Source organism: Mchenga conophoros, linkage group LG1, assembly GCF_057382185.1.
Source record: "Mchenga conophoros isolate Kocher_MC1m ecotype Shallow Benthic linkage group LG1, M_conophoros_male_GT1.1, whole genome shotgun sequence".
Classification (NCBI taxonomy): domain Eukaryota; kingdom Metazoa; phylum Chordata; class Actinopteri; order Cichliformes; family Cichlidae; genus Mchenga; species Mchenga conophoros.
Genome location: NC_140526.1, coordinates 39,796,018 through 39,817,854, shown reverse-complemented (window position 1 = coordinate 39,817,854; position 21,837 = coordinate 39,796,018). Strand labels below are relative to the sequence as shown.

The window sequence follows — 21,837 nt, the reverse complement described above, 5'->3', positions numbered from 1 at the left end:
TTGAACCACCAGCCTTCCAGTTAGCAGGTAACCTGTTCTACCACCTGAGCTACAGCAGTAGTCTGTCTCGCTGTGTTAGCCCTGCAGACTGGTGACCTGTCCAAGGTGTACCCCACCTCTCGCCCAGACTTACACAGCAGTCTTAAATGAAAGAAACAGATGACTCACAGGTGTGCGGGGCAGGCCAGGTAAGAATGCTCCACCCAGAGGCTGAGACTGACTGCAGCCTGGCTAACGAATCCACCTGAAAGAGAGAGAACAGGAGAAACAAACAGCCCAGCCAGCTTGCACCCACCTCATTTAATGGATGCCCCCAGTTGGCCTACCAGGTGTATCTGGATGCTGCTGTACGAGGAGGGAGGGGTCGAGGATGAAGGAACAGGGAATCCAGGAGCACCCCCCTCCAGCAGCTGGAGGCCTCGGCCCAGTGACACACATCCAAAAAAATCTTTGGTCTGTGTTTATTCTCATGGAAACAGAGTAAAAGAATTTCTGTTTAACTGAACAATGTACTAAATAAATACTGGAATTTAGAAACTTTGACGTGGAATTGGATTAATATATTTTAAAGTTTAATCACTCAATACTTTAGAAGATTAATATTGTACTCTGTTTGTGGCTCCATAATGTAGTGGTTCAAGCGTTCACTTGGCAAGCAAAAGGTCACTGGTTTGATTCCAGCTGGAGACACAAATCCATTGGTAGATGTTGTAAGGACAGGACACATCACATTTGGAGCTTCCTGCTGTGGTGACACGTGACAAAGGAGCAGCTGAGTTCAGTTTAATGGAGTTAGTATGTAAATCATCTCCTGGGAGGGTCCCTGTGCATCTGTGATGCAGAAACATCATCCAACTTATTCTTCATAACTACTTTTACCTCACTGCTCTCCAGCTACGTCTTCATCCATACCAAGGTTGCTAAGCACTCGCTGTTACTGTGCTTAAGTAGGAATTTTTACACAATTTTTCTGATTTTCTCAATGAAAAAAAAGGAAACGCTCTGGTGTAATCGTCTGATTATTCTGGCGATGCACACGATTCTCAGCCAACATACCAAAAACAAAGAGACCGTAATTGTGGAACGTACAAAGCAGGACAACAAAACGCAGTTATATGAGCATTCAGCGTCTGCGTAATAAAGAAAAGATGCTTCCTGTTATTCCAGATGACGGAATTTAGTTCATCCCCACAGACCGACTACCTCAGGTGTGGCTGGCTGCTTCTTAGCTGACACACAGACACTTAGACCCACGCACCAGGCCTGTACTATAAGGACTGAGAGGGATACAGTAGTGCAATATTATATTTATTTCTTACAGTGAATTTTGGTTGCCATACAAGAAGTTTTGAGGAATTGAGGGGGGAGGGGGAAGGAAGAGTGCAGTTACAGGAAAATTCTCTCTCTTTTCATTTCAGTAATTAGTTGACTCTATGATGATTTAATAGCACAAAATTACAGCAACATAGAAAACATGAACACAAGTCTTTGCACAAATTACCGAAAACATCTTAGCCTCTATGAAGACTTAATCAATGAGTAAAATCTATTCATGGAAAAAAAAAACAGAACTTAATTGATCAAAAAGAAAAGAAAAAAAAGAAAAAGTTACCCAAATGTTGGACAATGAAAGAGTGGGAGCAGTGTTTTGACGGGAAGTGGGTTAGTGAGCCATGCCTGTGGTGAACACGGCCCGGTGAAACGCCACGCTACGGTGATGCTCTTTAAAGATTATTACTACATCTACTCAGCTCTACATGTCCACAGATAAAAGTGCTGAGTGACCCACTGATCCACAGGAAGGGATCAACAGGCACCGCACATCTTTTTGGTGGATCTCTGTATGTATACATACACACATATATATATACGTTTCATATAGTTTCCTATCAACATGGCCTGCAGATATACTTTTAGAAATGTAACTTTTGTGTTTTTTAACAAAAAACCCAGACTCGGGGATTTCAAAGCCTGGGTTCAGTGGTCACTTGATTGGCCAAAGTATTACTACTGCAGTAGAGAGTGCATCTATTTTAGGCAACGCTTAATAAAACACTGACAAGTGATTGCATCATGATATGTAACTTTAAAATGGCAAAAGAAAACACAACCAAGGAGATTCAGTTAGAATAAATATTGCTTCTTACATAACCCATAAGTTTAATAATATCCACATCGCATCTACGTATATATGGTATTTCTGTTTGGCAATCCACACATCAGTGTTGAACAATTTTTGTTCAGGTAACCTCTATAAAATTTCATAGAACTCTATACAAATCTTTAAAAATACTGTGCTTTTCTACCCCGCCTGGCACGCCACTGTACGTGTTTTGAAAAGAAGTTCAAACAGGAACAGGATTGTAGCAGCATTGTCCCGTGCCGGCCTCCGTACGGCTAATGTTCACAGAACACAGAACTTGTGTATGTTTCATTTGTCACCTCAAAAAGCAGCGCCTACGTGAAGCTGTGGAGTGCGACATGAACGCAAATAAGGGCAGAAGAAAACCAGATATATTTCCAGACACTGCTTACTGTCAAGCACATATCAACGCTTCAACGCTCTATCTAAGAGTGCTCTGAAAAAATCTACTTGGAGAGAGCGCCTTCTATCTACGGAGCTGTGTGACTGACGGAGGTGGAGGGGGGCGAGCTGGTTACAGATGATGACGGGGCAAATGAGACCAGTGCTTAGGTCATCAGGTCAGCTCTGACAACAATAAATCTATCTTCTTAGAATTTTTTTCTTCTAAACATCTGAATAGATCTATACATATAATCTAATAGACATTTTAATCCATTTAAACACTCTTATATACACGACAGCGCATACTGCACTTCTACTTCCGACTAACCCGTTATCACTGCTGGCAAACGCACCGTCTGACTTGGGTTTAAACTGGATCCTCGGTCTGAATCCTGCCTCTGCTGCGGTGAAACTATGGGACTCGAATCGAGCAGCAGTTTTCTATCCCTGTCTGCTCTCACGCCGGGCTCACACTGATGACCGCGTGCTGGCTTGGTCAAGTGATTATTCTCCGTTTCTTGCACAGTGGTTAGAATGTAGGAGACGGCAATGTGAACACATAATTATGTAAAACCCAAAGCTCGAAAATGGTTCAGCGTGATTCGATGACATCTGACTCCAGCTTGCAGTTAAGGACGTTTAGAAGAAAGTGTCCTGTTACGCCCTAAAGACAAAGAGTCTGCTTCCAGAGTCTGTGACTGTTAGTTTGCTTTAGTGCTGCTTGCCACCACGAAGGACTGTTCCAGTTTTTCCATTTTGAATCTGGTCAGATTTGAACTCAAGTTAACCAAATGCACACAGTTTATTATTATTTTCCTCATAAGCAAAAAACAGCATACAAAATGTTTCAATGATTCTTTTTTGCTCCATAAAAATGTTACTTATCGTAGCTTTTGAAATACCAATCACTGAACTGAAGTTCTTAAACGTTAGTTTGCTTAAAGCATTCTGGTATATTCAAACATGTAAAAGTTCAAAAGTAAACAAAAGAATGTTTGTAAAGGATTTCACACTGGATTCAAACGCAACAAAACGCCATCCAGTGAGAACCTTAAGCAGCTCAGTATTTTGGGAAATACACACACCGCTTTCTTCCAGGAAGAAAATCTGCACCAGTCTTCTGTCTGTGAGTCGAGCTCAGGGAGAAATATCCACCTCAATAATCAAAGACAAGATAAAGGTCCTCACCAACAAATCTTTTCACAACCTGTGGCTCGACTCGATGCTAAGCTAACCTACTTTGCACTCTTTGCACAGAGAACTGCATGAACATCTCAGTTTTACCTACTTCTATAAGTCAATGCATTCTTCAACTGAGCAATTTAGTTAGTGTACCTGAGTTTGACTTTTTACTGTCTACACCTTCTAAAGCTGTAAATGCAGTTGTAAAAGAGAAACATTGTTTCTAAATGAGTGTCCTTTTCTACACGGAATCACGTGATATTCCAACCGATTATTATTGGATACTAACGTGTTGTGTCCGTGTATGTTTTGTCCGATATGTACGAAACCTTTTTTGTTTTATAATACAGAAAAAATGATCCTTCAGTGATCTAGAAACACGTGTGTGCTCTAAATAGGACTGACGTTTAAAGTAAAAATACTGATATTCACTAGTAACTGACGTGAGTGGCTGTAGCTCAGGAGGTAGAGCAGGTCATCCACTGATCGGAAGGTTGGTGGTTCGATTCCTGGCTTCCCCTAGTCTACATGCCAAATATCCTTGGCAAATTGCTCTCCGATGCATCCATGTGAGTGTGTGAATGTTAGCTATACATTCACACACATCTTAGAAAGGTGTGCTTGGGTGAATGCACAAGTTGTGTAAAGCACTTTGAGTGCTCAGATGAGTAGAAAAGCGCTAGAACCAGTCCATTTACCATTTACTTAATCTTTGGATTAAGCGTAATGCTTCCAGCATGTCTGTCTCATAAAGCAAACACTTTACCAGACAGATGATTTACCAGTCCAGTATCTGGTACTGAGTTAGAACACCTGGGTCCTGTACCACAGCAAGTTCTACACAACCAACTTTCCATTATGTGGATTCACTCATCCTAACATTAGCAATAAGGATAAGTGGTCACTCAAAGCTGGTTATCAACTCCCAAAACTAATTTAGGGTTTCATCAGCACGGGTATATGAAAGGAGTGGTGTTGGCAGCATTTGACCAATCTGAAAGGAGCATTTCACTGGTCATATATGAGTCTTCTTCCACACAAAACAATCCCTGTGAGTGTCACCCACACCAATCAGATGATGATAAAAATCTAACAGCAAATGCAACATTGCTGCAAATAAGATGGGACAGCAGTGCTACAAAGCATGAATCTGGTGATTTCTCGCACACAGCTGCAACATTTATATTATTCCTGAATGCTCTCTCCATGCTGCTGTTTGTTTTTAAGGTGCACTTTAAAGATCTGAAACGTTAAACAGGAGTCATTTAAACATTAAATGTTACTGCCCACAGCCTGATAAAGGAGAAATGAATCTGACTGGTTGAACAGGTGCTCTTGTTGGGCGATCTTCATCCCAGTAGCTGCAAAAGATATCTCGCAGCAGATCAGAATCAAGTATAACAACATTTTACACGTTTTCTAAATCACCAAATTTATATGCGCACATTTGGGGGACAATGGGAAAGTTTACGCTTCATTCTGTGGTTGTAGGTCCAGCTTAACAAGCTGCACATGTAAAATGTGTTTCCCCAGCAGAGAATCTACAATCTGTAACCTTCTCCTGACAGTTTTAGTTTTTATTCTTTCAGCTGCAGACTCAGTGCTGTTTAAGGGGTTTGACAGATTAAATATAAAAACAGTTCAAAGGCTTAATGTGTGCAGAGATGTCATATGAGGACAGCAAGTACAGTGTAGGTGTCCTGTTTTAGGATGCAGCTGACGGATAAAACATTCAATTATAAAGTAATATCTACAAATCTATATTTATTTCTGATAATCATCAGGGAAGCGCAGAGACATTAGGCACTGCTGAAAGACTTTAGTCCCTCCTACTCTGCCTGTAGAGGTCAGAGGGATCCTGCTATTTTCTGGAGAATTGATTGGTCAGTAGCCAATGACTTAGGTGGACATCGTAAGTTACCATAGCGATGTACCCCAGTATGATGTCAACCACCTTTGCACTACAGAAAACCAAGAGTTAACCCAGAAGTTACTTGGATGGCCTAAAATCCTGCTGCACAGTACAGGCCTCTGGTGGCCTTCTCTCATTTTTGTGATTTAACGATGCAAACAGCCTGTAGGTGCATTACTGCTGTCCGGTGTTATATCCTGCTAAGGACCAGGAAAAACAAGGGAAATGTATATAAACAAACTACAGGATGATGTCTCCTAGCTTGGATCCAGTGTAAGAATCCTGTCAGCACTATCTGCAGTACATTTATCAAAGTAGCAAAGCCGAGTAGTTGGTACTAGTTTGTGAAAGACAGTCTCTCTCTTGAAATGACAAAGTTCCAGTTGAAAGTCAAACTCATGTGAAAAACTTGACCATCTTCTCATCATCCCACACAGTGGAAGCTTAGTAAGGTTTAGACCACCTTACATTTGTTGGTTGATAGTTTTCCTTTGTTTGAATAAATGCGTGTTTATGCGTATCGATGTGTCATATCTTCTGCTCTCATTGAAAGTGAGCATAAAACAGGTGGACGGATGTTTTGCATTTCACTCCAGCTCTCAGCGACCAGTAAGAGAGCGATATCGATCTTTCTATTTCACAGCAAGAAAGCGAGTAAGTGGATTTCCCAAAATAATGCACGAATGCTAGAAACACACAGTGTAATAACCACTCTGTTCTACCACTTACACACAGAGTGTCTGGTACGTTAGCGTTACTGTGGGCCATACTGTGGGCAGGTGCCGACCTGCTGTAAGTGAAGAAGATTTGATGGTAAAAATACAAAAAGTAACACTTTTAGTTTCCCTATAAGTGCCCTATATAGCAGATTCATAGAAATAGTTAAATGGACCTTAATGATATTTTGGGTGAACTATTAACACACACACATGCACACAGAAGTAGGAAAGGAAAAACCGAGAGAGGAGAAGGACGCACTCTCAGCGAAGCTGGCACAACCATTTTCCTGTTCCAACATCTGTACGTCCATCTTGCATCCTCACCTTGGTTTTTCTTGAGTCACGAGGTGGACACCGAGCAGGTGCGGACTGCCGCAGGACTTCACGGACCCAGCTCGGGCGCAGCTCCTCCTCTGGTGACCACCCCTCTCCACACTTTGATCTTTGTCAGGGAAGAAGGCCATCGCAGTAACTACACGTGTGTAAGTGCTCAGGATGTAAAGACTGTGTGAAATCTCATTCGTCAGCTTGTGGCACTGTGCAGAAAGTGTGTGTGTGTGTGTGTGTGTGTGTGGATATGGTTTAGTATTAGTTAAACATGTCAGCAAATGCTGTTGTTTTGACACAAACAGGTGAAAAGCAAAAAAGAACAAAAAAGAACAAAAATGAAGTCTATCTCAAATTGTTCTCTACAACCTTAGATGCACCCAGAAATATAACTCCGGTAGGACTCTAGTGAAGAAATATTCTCTGAACAAACTCTAGCAAAGATAGAAAAGGAGCAACGACCAGCTCAGCTGGGTTTTCATGCACCCACACCGGGGTGTATGGAAAAAGTCTTGAGTATCCAAAGCAGTCAGGTGACCACGAGTCTTTGTGTGAAGAAACTTCCAGACAAGTGTTTTTTCCCAGTGTTTCCAGAATATGTTGTTTTCTTTACAGTCCCACATACTGTCCTCCTTTCTCTCGCCTTGATTTGACATAGCAGCTATTCTCTTCTTTCTCCCCCTGCAGTTCCCCCAAACATCCCATGATCCCCTGATGCTCAGGACAGTGGGAAGCAGGAAGAGGGCGAACAACACTGGAGCACTGAGATGAGGCCGACAGCGGAGGATGGGAGGAGACATACACAGCAAGAGGCAGCATCAGCTTGGACAAAACTTCCACCCGGTTCCACGTCTTGAGATTATGTCTGATGAAGAGATTGGTAAAAGTGATTCGTGACACCTCCCTCTCCTTGGCCCTGACTCCACACGTCGCCAGCCCGTCACCTCGGGGCTTGTCTGTCCTGCAGCAGCTTGAGGGCCCTCTCAATGTTCATGCGGTGGCCCACTCTTGTCACGCCCAGGTCTATCAGGTCCTCCTTCTGCAGCGAGGGCAGATGAGCACCCTCGATCTCATTGTCCAGGAAAGCGTCCCTGTGCTCCCCCAGGTTGAGACTCTCCAGCCAGTCCGCCACGTCGTGCTTGCTCCACAGCTCCATGGGTTTGGAGGCGAAAGGCTTGCCTGAGGCTGCCACGGCCTGCATCAGCGTAAGTGGAGATGGAGAGCGCGAGCTCCCGCTGCCGCCACACGAGGAGCTCAGGCTGTAGCCGCCGCCGCTGCCCAAAGGTGGGGTTGGCAGGCCGAAGACGTCTGTGAGGGTGGGCGACACAGAGGGAGGCAGTGAAGAGCAGGGGGTGAGGGAGGACGCCGAGTCTGGAGGGCTGCAGGGGTGCGTCTGGGATGGGAGACTGCTGGGAGGGGTGGAGGTGAGGGTGGTAGCGGCGGCAGCATTGTTACGCATTCCTGAGTCATCGGTAGGAGGCCTAAGAGGGACAAAGAAGAGATGAGCGGTTAGTTCGGGTCAGACTGAGCCAACATAAAAGCCTGACATAAATAACACAGCAAACACTTTGCATTTCTTTGGCACTTTAAGGAAATGTGCAATAAATGTGCAACTGAAATCATAATTTAAAACCTGGATTAGATCTTAGTCAGACTCTATTCAGTCCAGTTCTACGTTTACAATAACATGTGGTTGCCACAGGTTGCTAACAGAAGCTAACAGCAAAGGCTCAAAGTATCACAGATTAAGAAAAACCACTTTGCAACATGAAGGTAGGTCAGGACCCTTGAGGATGCAGGCGTATCACTGTCACAGTCTGCAGTGTAGAGACTCCATGAAGGGAGAGTTTACCACAAAGTGCAAAACACTAATTTCCTCGAGGCCAGGAAGGCCTGGTTACACTGTGACTGCTGGCGCTCATGCTGCAAAACTGACTGAGCAATGACTCAAAGCAATTCTTCAACGGCATACTTTTCAGTCACTAAAGACTTGCAAATAGTGGAATAGTGCAATACTCCAAAAGACCACAAGGTGGCACCATATGCAAACAGCAGGTACACAAAGTCTGAGGCCATTTTCCAGTTCTCTGGTTATTTAGTTAGCTACTATGAACTTGTTAGTGTATCTTTGAACTAACACACCATTATTGTAATATGAGCACAAGATGTGATCATTAAGATCAGGTGAAAAATCCAGATTTTCTTCTTCTGAAAATGATTTAATGCAGAAATATTAAAAGTACATCAGTAATGCATTTCTCTTTAAACTGCGTATCTCTGATGATTTAACGAGTATTTAGTAAAGCATTAAGAAAATAAAGAGAAGCTGAAGTGAAACTAATAGTAAATACACCATAGTTGTGGGTATGAGCTGGACCGGTAAGCTCACCACATGTAAGCTGGAACAGGTCCCGATGACCAGCTGAAGGCTGCTTACAGCTAATGGATTATTCTCACTTTTGCATTAAATTTGGGATCTTCGAATAACATTTCTTTCGGCTGAAATTCATTTTTTAAGAACTCAAGTAATTTCATTCAACCAAAAAAGCCCATACAGCCTTCATTCCTCGTTGCAGAAAGGATTTTCTAGGCCTCTTAATATGTATGTGCAATGGCTTATCACATGATTATGACATAATTAGTATAGCAGCTTTAATAACGAGTGAGTGCAGGCTTCAGCATTCAGAAAAAGATGCTGCATGCTGAGAGTGCCGCAGCCCGAGGGAAGCCGGCAGTGTTCACACCACCCATTGGCTCTTAATGGATGGATGTCTACCACAACAATGTGAGGAGGGGAAAGGTTAGCCACTCTCATCTTTTTATAGCTATTACAGCATGAGAGAAGCTAAAATAATAGAATAATGAAGTTGCCTTTTCGACCTGAAAAATGTACACTGTCAGCAAAGAAATATTAATCAAATTTCCTCTGAAAGAGGCACAAACATTTCAACTTGTTAGTTTCAGACACTGTGCTCCAAAACAGTCACAGGAAATTGAAACAGGGAAGCTTAATGCTAATTCTTCTTGGTGTTGTGGCTTTATTTAAAGCACATAGTTGAATAAGCGTAGACCTCATTATCCTAGTAATAATCCCGGCTGTCACAGTACTGGAAGATGGGATCATGATACACTATAGCTCACATTTGTACCATGTTTTCAGTCTTGGCTTGAGAATTGCTAAACTTTACTTTACAGAAAGTTGCAGTATAAATTGACAACTCACAGCTGAGAAAAGTGCAAGAAGGTCTTTACACAGTCTGCGGTGTCTTTCTTATCGTCACCAAATTCCATCAAATGACCAAAAACAAAGAACGCATCCCACTGTGTGTGTATCAAACCCCGCGCCCTCCCGAGGCGTAATATACCAACGATTTGTCAAGTCCCAAGGTGACCTTCTGCGTTCTTATGCTACGCGCCGGTTTATGGATGAAATCCAATAGAATGACGCTCCCGCGGTTTACACGTTCCAGCCTTGTATTCCAGCCCTAACCTTAGCCAGCACTTTAATGACGTTAGATAGTGTTTTCCAAAGTGATTTAAGTAAAACGAACATACATATGTGGGTTCATTCCAAACGGTTCTCATGTTTCCTCATTTTCCCGATCTCGTAATAAAGGGACTAGAGTTGAGGCTCAGGTGTGAAATGTATAGTTTTCAGGGTTTTTATCGGTTTTCAGCGTTATTTTGTTATCGTTTTTATCGTTTACTCGGTTTTCCTGGGTCTTTTCATGTGTGTTATGAATAAATCTTCTTTTTTTCGGTACCGGTACTAGTTTCATTTTGTTGTATTTATCCGCGACACCTTAAAGGCCGGTCCATGAAAATATTGTCGGGCATAAACCGGTCCGTGGTGCAAAAAAGGTTGGAGACCGCTGATATAGCAGCATATAGGAGCATTCCTAGACTTCTGTTAGCCAGCTGGTCTGGTTATGGTCGCTGAATAAATCTTAACCCTGGCAAACAGCCAGTGTCAAAGAATTTATCAGCAAACTCACCTTAAAAACTAAACAGCACCATACAAGAGTCATTGAGCAAAATACACAAAAATAACAGCATAAGATAGAAACTGTACAAACAGGACAGATGTGAAGTGATCGTTGCTGCGTGGATAACAGTGGTAGGCTTCTGTGCTCACCCAGAGCTCCGTGCCTGAGATAATCGCATCATATCCTCTACGTCTGAAGCCGGAGCTTTTCATTCACAGGGATCATTTGTACATTTACTGGCCTCGTTATATATATGTATATGTTTAATATGAGCATTCACTACTCACACAGCATATATACATGACAGAAAATGCGACCCTTTCTGCTCAACTTTCTGCTTCACGTCTGTGCAGAGCCTGAATAATGCTGTGGGAAAAACGATGTAAGACTGTCACACAGCTGTGTACCAGTGTCTTAGACGTGCAACAAAAGCCCTCATTTTTGCACAAAAAGTAGGCGATGGATTGGCTGATTCTCTCAGCCTGCTTTGAATTGGTGTGTTCATTGTTGCCACTTTTTCCCCTGTTGTGCTAATTTGAATGAACAAAAGCAATTTTATTGTTCCTGTACTGAAGAGAAAAACAAACAAAGAAAAAAACAATTTAAAAACAGCTTCACTGGCACCCTGGTTACTGAAGGCAGTCATTGATCCACATCTTTGATTTGGCCAAGACTTCGTGCTGGACGCCTGTCCTGAAGAAACCCTCAGCTTTTGGCCTCGCTTGGGTCTGCCACTAGGAATATACCGACGTATGCCTCCTTGTGACTGGGCCTTTCACATGACACCCTACTACTCTGACATCTTTTACTTCCTACATAGTAAACCTGATGAGGTTATCCATTTAGTTGATGCAATCAGTGAATTGTGGTAGATTCTAAGACTTGATTTTCATCCACAATAAACTGGAAGAAAATTTAGCTACCTGAAGCAACAGCTGGCTGATGCTCCTGAAGTGGGAATGGTATTGTTAATATGCAAACTGCCGTGACCAGTAATCAGTGGCCATGACAATTTGCCTATTAAAACTGATGAAACTGAGCTCATGGCGCACTCTTGGTTATTGGTGTAAGTTTTGGTCATTATGCAAATGTGCTGTTGAAGAAACCTGCTGTCAGCTGAGACCGAAGAAGTCGTGTGGAGGAGTAATTAAAGATTCCTCTCACTGAAAACGCTGCGTCCAGATGAACAGAATGAACTTTCTGGAATGGTTGAAGCTAGGCTGAGAAGAAGGTGAGGGTCAGTGAGCAGTAGTGCGGCTTCCAGCTGAAAATAAGCACTGCAGATGTAATGTTTGCTTTGAGAGTGTTGACAGAGAACTATGTGGATCTAGAGAAAGCATACGATAGGGTGTCAAGAGAGGAGCTGTGGCACTCCAAGAGGAAGTCATAGAAGTACGTGAAGGTCTTGCAGGACATGAGGACAGTGAGATAATGGTGACAGAAGTGACTGATGAGTTCAAGGTGGAGGTGGAATTACATCAGGAATGATCTTTGCTGTTGGAGAGACTGACAGCTGAGGTGAGGCCAGTGTAGCCGTGAAGCTGCAGCGAGCAGAGCTGCGCTGATTACAAGGAGCTGAGAATCACACGCAAGATGTGGTGCAGTGGGAATGTATATTCTGAAGAAAATCCTTATGTCACCGTTCAACCGAGCCAGTTATTAAGTAACCCGACATCACAACAACCAAAAACAAACACACACAAGTGTGTGCTGTGTAAATCTGAATGAGTAAGAAGCATCACCATCACACATTACCTGAGGCTCCAGATGGAGGGTTGTGACGGCCATACTGGACTGTGGAGCAGTGAGACACCCCCCACCCCCACAGCACACAAACACACATCAATCCATGCAGAACCATCATACCTTAATTCAGTTTCCCCTGAGGATTCAGTTTCCAGTTGAGTCCTCTGCTAATAGATTGATTGAATTGTCAACACACAGTTTGTGCGCACACTGACTGACTGCACTGAGAAACTGCGCCAGGAGGCAGAAAGCAGTCCAAATCTGACCTCTGCCCTGTCAGACGGACTTTTCCCATCAATTTCTCTGTGCTATGTGTAGCCTAGATATTGTTCTTTCCTACTTGTAGCATATGGAAAGGCCCGAGGGGAAGTGAAGTAGACTAAGGGGGTCCTTCTGCCAAAATGGAACTAGGCCAAAGTTAAAGTGCTGCTTCCCTGCTTCTTAGTAAATAAAACTTTCACTTTATCACAGCGCATGTTGGATGGATGAGATGGAAACAGAGGACACCATGTTGACCACAGAGAAAACTGCACACATGAAAGACAAAAGAAGAACATGGGAGAACACCACATGTTTTAGAAACAGGCTTTACTCCACTGAAAGGTTAAAAATACTTCATTCGAAGCCTTCCCAGTGTTTCTCTAATTGCTCTTCTATCATCTGTGAAAGACTTTTTGTTGCAGGTGTTAAACTGATGTGAAAAGCATGTAATTGGCTATTAAGGCTGATTAGCGCAGGGTCTTCTTTAGCTTCGCTGACCTTAATTCCATTTCTTGCAGCTACAAAGAGTAGCACATGAAAAGCCGAGCACAGCGCTCTGCTGTGTAGCAAAGTACTGTGGATTGCATAACCTCGGGAGCCATCCACGATTTATATAGTCCAGATTAAGTTATGAATTTTATATTCTGAGAAAGCCGGACATCACACTTCCTGTCACAAGTCCCAATAGCTCCCTCATGGGTAGAATTTGGGGGCACTAAATAGGTCTAAATTCCATACAGAGGCATTGTTAAGCCAAGTCCAGCCAAGTAACTGACAACCATATGGAAGCTAAGGTATTTACTCTATTGTTGGAAAAAAGGTAGAACAGTGATCACTCCCTAAACATGACACAGAGAAATCGTGCATTGAAGAAACCTCACCCTGAGCCTGTAGGCCAGGGGTGTCCAACTCCAGGCCTTGAGGGCCGGTGTCCTGCAGGTTTTAGATCTCACCCTGGGTCAACACACCTGAATCAAATGATTAGTTCATTACCAGGCCTCTGGAGGTCATTTAGCCATTTGAATCAGCTGTGTTGCATCAAGGACACATCTAACCGGCACTCAAGACCTGGAGTTGCCCCCCCTGCTGTAGGCATGTGGCTGAAACATTACACCAGGCACTTACAGTCCAAAGACATCAGTGTTAGGTTGTTTGGTGGATCGTAACTGGCTGTAGATGTGAATGCAAAGTAGATGAAGTCCTGTGTGGATTGAATAAATTTCTGTATGAATATTTGTGAACAAAGTAATGTGGCTGGGCCCAGAGAAGCACTATATGTTCAGGTTATATTAACTAATGTAAGTTAATGTAACCTGAATGTCTGTGACCTGTTTGCCCAACGATCACTCAATCCAGCCAAATACAAATCTTACACTCTGCATTTCTCCCCCACACATAAGCACCACGAACACGTGGCCTCTGCTGAGCACAGGGACAGTGCTTGCTTCCCATCAGCTGAGTGACTTTGGTACAAGATGATGCAGTGCTATTGATATCGGTGGTGGGAGACCTCACCTTCACCACGCCCACGCATCGCATGACACCCTTCGTCTTTCTAGCACACACCGGCTCGTGCATACAGGGTCGCGCTCACTGCCATGCACAGAAGCCTTTTATAGAAGCCTTTAATACGCGCTCTCACACACAGACTGACACGGGTTACGTAAGGATGGCCTACAAAAGCAGCGCAGCACGTGACCTGCGTGATGATGATGCTGATGCTGAGCTCTGCCGAGGGTTAGGCCTGCCATCTCTTGCTCCATCTCTCTCTTACACACATGCACGCACACGCTCGCATATAAATCTGCACCCCTCCCCCGACTCAAACTGACATCACTGCAGGCCTCAAGGCTGCTCTCATCAGGCGGTTACTAGGCAACCGTTTCGTCCACAGGCACAACCAACGCACATTTAATCTGGGAGACCAGGAGAGAGAGAAGTACAAATATCCAGAGAAGAAAATCTGATGTTATCACCGCTTCTTTGGCTGATTCCAACATACCAGAAAAGACAGAAAACCGAGAGAGGGAGAGAGATGTAGAGTGTGCACAAGAATGAGCGAGAGAGCAAAGGATGCAGTGACAGAGGGAGAGCATGTGTGAATCTAGGCCATGTTCTGTGCATTTCTGTTGCCATCTGTTTGACGGTCACAGAAACAGGAGCACCTTCACCCTCCTCGGGCTTCTTCAGATGACGAGGCGCTCTCTAGCTGCCTACAACCGTATATTCTGCTGCGGCGCTTGGCAGCCTTCTCCACCACACTAAGTAACGCAGGCAATGCAGGCAGATAATCAGAGACCCTGGTGTATACAACAGAGCAGGGTTTAAGCTGACACGAGAAACAAATGCATCGGTGCGACGATTGAAAAGCAGTTACAAATAACTCACTGACTTTGGCGAGAGCGCTGCAGTCACCTCTAACCGAGGAAACATCTGGCTCTTAGATCCAGTAAAGGAACTGATCTGAACACATTTAGGTTTTTATCTTGTAGAGAAGATAAAGCTCATCCTGTCTCATCCACAGATATCATCTCTAAATGCTGTTCTGTAAGTATCGGTGTTTTTGCTGATGAAGGCTTTAGTGGACCTCTGTGTAGCCACTGATGTGATTTTATAGGAATAAACGAGGTTTGCTTTTACATTTTAGAGACATTTTAAGGAATGCAAGATTCATTTGGGACATTCAGCCCCTTACATGCTGTTTCATCATTCTGCATTGAGTGGCTTTTCACCTGTGCAAGTGGTTTTTAACACAGGACATTTCTACATTTGTAGACCAATACTTTTAGTACGAAAGTACGAAAAAAAAAGTGTCTTACCTTTTCTTAACTTTGATCTCTAGTACCTTACTGTTTCTATCGTTCAAATGACAACTGTACTTAGTTCCTCTGTTTGTCACTAACAAGCTCCATGTAGACCAACCCTTTCTGCAACTAAATACTCTACATTTTAAACAGCATATCATTTTCTATACCATGTCACATGGCAGAAATACATACGATCACATAAGTGAAAACAGGCCTTTGATGGAATGTCGGATGATGAGGGAACCTACCTGTGAGAGTGGGAGACACAGAGGGGCATGAAGAAAGGAGAGGTGAAGGAACAACGGGAGACTGGAAAAAAATGGAGATGAAGCTGGAAAGGCGTGAGCTGGAATGAATACAGAAGTTAAAGGTCAACAAACACGACTTTAAGCTGCAGAGGATGACGATGAGGATAACACGACAGCGTGTGGAATGAAGCATGAAGGGAGGAACACAGAGCTGGACCTACTGGACCTGCTGCTGGGCATCCTGCTGCAATTACCCCAAATGGACACCGCTGCGTGGAGCTAATAGTGTTTATTAAATCAGAAAGCACAAGTGCCCAGAGGAACAAAAACCTTCGTGGCACTCTCTACAAGTCTCTGATGAGTGATGGGATTGTTCATACAAAATGCATGCAAGCAGTGAATTATTTATCGTGCTTTTTATTCCCTCTCACAGGAGTGAGATGTGGGTTAAAAAAATGAAAAATGAAAAAACATGAGGTTGGCTGATTCAGGCGCAGTTTCCATCAAAATGTTGTTCCAGCTTGTGTCGAGCACAACGCTTGCTTTGCTAACTGATCATTCTTTAACCATCAACAGGTACAGCTGTGGTCAAATGTTTAGGCAGCGGCACCACTCACAAAACTAATTTTATATTTATTTGCCAACTAATGCCTTTGTGGCTGTTCAACAAACGAGCTACGTGCACGGTGCTCTGTGTTTCTCACATGGACATTTACTGTAAAATGTGCCAGCAAACAGAAGAAATGTGACATAGAGGAGGATTAAGCTAAATAGTGAAATAAATCAGGTAGTAGAGGCGTCATCTACTAACGGGAAGGTTGGTGGTTCAATCCCTTGGCTGCTCCAGTCTAAATGCTCAATATCTTTGGGCACGATACTAAGCCTACGTTGCTCTCTGATGCATCCATCAGTGTGAATGTCAGCTCAAAAGCACTTAACCATAGAAATAACTGCGTGTGTGAAAAAGGCGAGTAAAAAAGCACTAAATAAGAACCAGTCTTTTTACATTCCCAGTGAGGAATCCCACAGTAACTCTTCCATTAAATCTTCAGAAAATTCCCACTGCTACCACAATAAAGTGAAATCTCACGGTGACCAAATATTATCACAAGAAATGTTCAACATGGCTGACTGACGTCAGCAGGTGCTTTATTCTGGAATGTGATGCATCCATACATCATGCACGGATGAACAGAGTGTAAACCAGAACAGGCATACTACCATTTCAAACAACACATGTAGCAAAACCCTGCAGCCACACACAGTTCACAGAACAAGCTGATGTTCCTCCCAATCCCATAATCCTTTTGGGCTCTTCTGACAAACACAACAGCTATAATCAACAATGAAAACACAGGTAACAGCTGGAGTCACCGGACTACACAAAACCAAGCTTGTCACAACAAAAACAGAAAAATGAGTTCAAATTTTCACTAATCACTAGTGCTGCCAGCGTTAAAATGACGTTAGCGCCATAACCGCATTAACGCAGCAAATGTCCGTTAGCGAGTTAGTGCAGATCGCCCGGTGCGTGGGGCTGGACAGCACATGTTAACGAGCTAACTGCGCCATCGTGTTGACGCCGTGCAGCCCCACACACGGGGCAATCCGCGCTAACTCGCTGACGGAGATTTGTCGCATTAATGCGGTTATTGTGTTAAGATCATTTTAACGAGACTAACGCTGACAGCACTACTTTTCACATATTCTTTTCACCACTTACTCTCTACTCACTGTCAAACTCAACACTGACATCATCATTCTACTCCAATTATACTCCTGCTCGCCTTCTACAAGCCAATCAGGGTTTATTCTGTGTGCCTTGTGTGTACTGTGGTCATCATCCAATCCTCCATCTTCATCATGAGCAACGTCTAGACTTAATAAAGCAACTTCATGTTCTTCCAAATTGTCTTGGACTACTTCGGACTATTTTCAGATTTAGCCTAAGCATTCATGGATGCCTGGTTATAATCAGTGGTGATCAATAATTAGTGGGTCAGCTTATAAGCCAATATGCATGAAATTTTACAGCTTTCTAGAAGCTAAATTAGACAGAAAATGTGTTTGCTCAGACTCTACAGTGAATAAAGTTCTTACGTAACTAAGCACTAACATGAAAAAGGTGCAAAATAAACAAATGACACATGAACAAAATCTAAACAACAGAAGATAGGAAAAACTAAAGTAAGGAATGACTTCACATACCTTGTTCCGAAGCCCCCTCTGGTGCCTGTTGGGGAGTCAAGGCTTTCTCCTGGCTTGGTTGGCCTGTCGCGATTCATATGCTGTAGAATGGTGCTCAGCTCAGTGATAACTGTGTTCTTGGAGTCTGGTGTGGATGGGGGGCTGCGTAGCTCAGGGGGCTGATCACCCCACAGCTTGGAGGTCCTTTGAGTAGGAGTCCTAGGAGGTTCAGAGGACGAGGGAGGAGGGAGAGGGGCCTGAGGCGGTGACCCATAAGACTCTGGTGGCTCTTCAATGAGAGCATCGTGATAAAGTGACGTTCTATTAATGACAGACTTGCTCTTGGGCTTTGGTGGCACAGGGGGCCGATCCACCAGGAAGGCGTGACCGTCTGCAGTGGCATAGAGGCTCTCCAAAGCACTGTCACAGAAGCCTCCTTCTGATGACAGGGTGGAGATGCTAGACACTGTGCTGGTGGTCTCCATGTGCTGAGGATCCCCACTACTGCGGCTGTCCACCTCTTCAATGCCTGAGTCACCTACCCCTGATTCTGGGTCAGGTGGAGGGGCATACGAGGGGGGCATATTGTTTGCCAACCTTCTGTGTTGATCAGTGACAGGTGGTGGGGCATGAGGGTGGTATGGGGGTAGAGAAGGCCCCCCATTCCGTCTCTGTTGCTGAATCATCTCTGCAATGGCACTAGCCTGGTCATCAGGAATGTCAATACTGTTTGCAAACTCCAGAGGTGGGGGAAGGGGTTCTGAGAACTCAAATTCTTCATCAATGTCAACTGAGGCCAGAGGGGGAGGAGGGATGCGAAAGGGCAGTTTTACAGGTTCGTCCATGGATTCGCCTAAAGGAATGCTCCTCCTCCTTAATGTGGGTGGCTGTGGAGTGGACAGTGTTGAAGAACTAAGAGGATCAGGCTGGTTTGGATCTTTCAGCTCAGACGGTCGGTTGCTGTCCTGCCCCTCGGCCTCTTGGTTGTTCGCCTTGTTGCTTATGTCTGTGCTGGTGTGAACCATCAGTAATCCAGCTGACTTGGGCTGTGATGTGTCTGCCACATCTGCTGGTGCGCTTTTCCTCTCTTCAAGTGCCTGATGCTGCCGCTCTTCCCGTGCTCCATCAGACTCGTACTTCTGCTCTGTCATTTGTCTTTGAAGGCCACCTCGGCCAGGCCGTCCCATTGTTGCCGTGGAGATTGCAGCAAAACTCGTCTCGATTCCAGAGCGGAGTTTGGTGTCAATAAATAGAGGCTGGTTGAGGTCAGGTTTGTGACTTTGCTGAACTGGCAGGGACTGGGCTTCATGCTTGGGGGTTTGTTGAACCTGAGGATTATTTTGAGACTGATTCTGAGGATGGTTTTGTTGCTCTTTCATGGCCCGGTCACGAGCTGCAAGGGCCAGAGCTAGTGGAGAATTAGGGTCCAACGGCTTGCCAGTGACAGGATGGAGGTAGGTTCCATTGGCCCTGTAGTGGCTCTTAGGAGGAGTGGCTGGGAGGCTAACAGGACTGTCCAGGTTGGGACACTGCCCTGTTCTAGTGTTTAGTGGCTCCCGAACAACTGTGGGCTCAGGAGTGTTGAAATCTGTCATATTTCCACTACCGCCACCAACAGGGCGACCGAGCTGCTTTGCCAAAGGAGGGGCTAATATCCTTTGAAGACGCTCGTCGCTGCTGAACATGCCTTCATCGATGGACTTGGACTGGCGAAGGCGAGGGGTTGGCGTGGGACCACTCAAGTCATCATCCCCGATGTCTATTGACTGGAAGGCAATCGAGTTCTTTTTTGCCTCGAGCCTCTTTTCGCGGTCCCGTACTGCTCCAGCAATAGCTGCTGCAAAGGGGTTGCTTAGTGAAAGGGGGTCTTCAGGGCGTAAACCTCCACTTCCACCGACAGCAGGTGTGAGAGGCGGGTGTTCAGGGGTTGTAGGCTCAATTTCCATGCTGCTACCCTGGCTGCTCTTGCCACTGCTGCTAGTGGATGGCTCCTTTACAATGATGGTGGGAATAGGGATAGAGGAGCATGTTCTTTCTACAGGCGTAGTAGGCATGGAAACTGGGCCTGATGGACTTGTTGGCATGTGACACGTCTTCTCTGGGCTGTCTTCCACGTTAGACTGCTTTACTAACATACCCTTCCTTCGGGCTGGTTTTGCTGGCACATACAGCGTCCTATTGCCCACCTCTGAATACGGGTTCTCAGGCACTGGCGTACGCCCCCGAGTTCGTGTGCTCTCAAAGTGCTCAGAGCTCTGACGGAAATAGCCACGCCTCAACGTACCGACGTCGGTGGTCCGGCTTATGGTCGTCACTGCATTGGGCGAGTTTTGGGTAAAGCTTGGTCGTGTTGTGCCATAGCTCTTGGGTGTAGGTCCAGCAGCTGAGTTGTAGGCAGGTGGTGAAGGGGGTGAAATGGCTGGGGGAGGAGGGATGTCCTCTGAGGTGTCAGGCATAGAGAGACTGCGTGAGAACTTGAGTAGGGGAGGTGTGAGGAATCCCTGTTTCTCATCCTCCGATGTACCTTGAAGAAATGGAGCAGAAGGAATAATTATCTCAGGACCTAGGGGAAACATCCCTTTGTTTCACTTCCTGCTTGGCCCCCTAGTTCCAAAAGAAATGCCTTCTTTAGCTCTCTCTGGATTTATTTATATATGCAGGAAAGGTTCCTGAAATTTGTGAGAGGTCAGATAGATGTGAAATGTAACTGCTGTTTCGACAGTAAGTAGGAATATTCTCACCAATTGAAATGTTCAATCTGGAAATCAGGACAGAAGTTATGTAGCTGTTATTACAGAAATAAGGGCAAATGGCCTGCTACTTATCCAGGCCTTTTCCACGCTGAACACTCAAAGCACGTTTTCAGTACAAGACTCATTCACCAAGCACACAAGCACCTTTTTCTATACCTTAGCCCGCTGTCTAACGGTCGCAAAACACTCACACTCTGATGAATGCATTGGGTGCAAACCAGCATTCAATAGCTTGCATGAGTACACGCAGACTGGAGGACCCAGGAAGTGAACCACTGACCTTCCAATTAGTAGAAGACCTGCCCTACCTGCTGAGCCTCAGCCACCCAGAGGAGCTGATGGCTCAAATTAGCTCAAAAATTCACATCAATTTCCTGTTTTTGCTAACATATAATACCAGAAATAAAGGTCTATGTGGGTAAAATCTATGTCTAGTCCAGTATCCAGTTTTAACTTTTACATTAAGATATAAAATTTGCACCAGAGTTTTAAGAGTCTACTCTGTAGGTACAAACCACAAAGCACCCACCGAGTAGTACCATTGAGTACCCTTGAGGATGCAGCCTCGTGACAAGTCTCTATACCGTTAACCCTTTCACGTTAACCCTTTCAGTGGTCACTAGGGTTGGGCGATTGGACGAATATATCGACTTTTTTTTAGTGCTGTCAGCGTTAACGCGCCGTCATCACGACTAACGTGATTAATAATTAACCCATCTGGAGCGCAGACGGAGTCAAAATCCCTGAAATGTCTCTGCCAACGCATTTGGGGCAGTTTGTCCAGAGCTTGTTCATTCTGCGCTCCAGATGGGTCGAGCGCATTAAAAAATTTAATCGCCTTAATCGCAATGAATGCTTTAACGCTGTGTTAATGCTGACAGCCCTAATTTTTATAATTTATAAAATTGTAAAAAAAAAAATAATTATTTTTTAAATTATAATAAAAAATAATAATTTTTAAATTAGTTTGTCCATGTTTTCTTGTAATTGTTACAGTATTGATGGTATACTTGCACATAAACCACTACATTGGACACTGATGTGCTGCTCCATGCACATCAGTGTCCAATGTAGTGGAAAAGTACATGTTTAAAAAAATGAAGTTCAAATAAAAAATCCTGTTTGAGGTTGTCATAATTCATGCATGAAAGGGTTAAAGGGACAATAAGGTCCTTAATTTTC

The 21,837-nt window shown here is 44.3% G+C and overlaps 1 protein-coding gene across 1 annotated transcript in view; it reads right to left on the bottom strand.

Annotated features, from left to right (window-relative positions):
* Window positions 1-1,295: 1,295 nt before the first annotated feature.
* shank2b (SH3 and multiple ankyrin repeat domains 2b) overlaps window positions 1,296-21,837 on the bottom strand; it is a 300,073-nt gene continuing 279,531 nt past the window's right edge. Inside the window, exons 23-24 of the mRNA XM_085277877.1 lie at window positions 17,924-20,426; window positions 1,296-8,148 (exon numbers count right to left, since the gene is read on the bottom strand). Of these exons, the coding sequence (XP_085134003.1) occupies window positions 7,608-8,148; window positions 17,924-20,426 (3,044 nt within the window). The 3' untranslated portion in view covers window positions 1,296-7,607. The remainder of the gene's footprint in view (window positions 8,149-17,923; window positions 20,427-21,837) is intronic.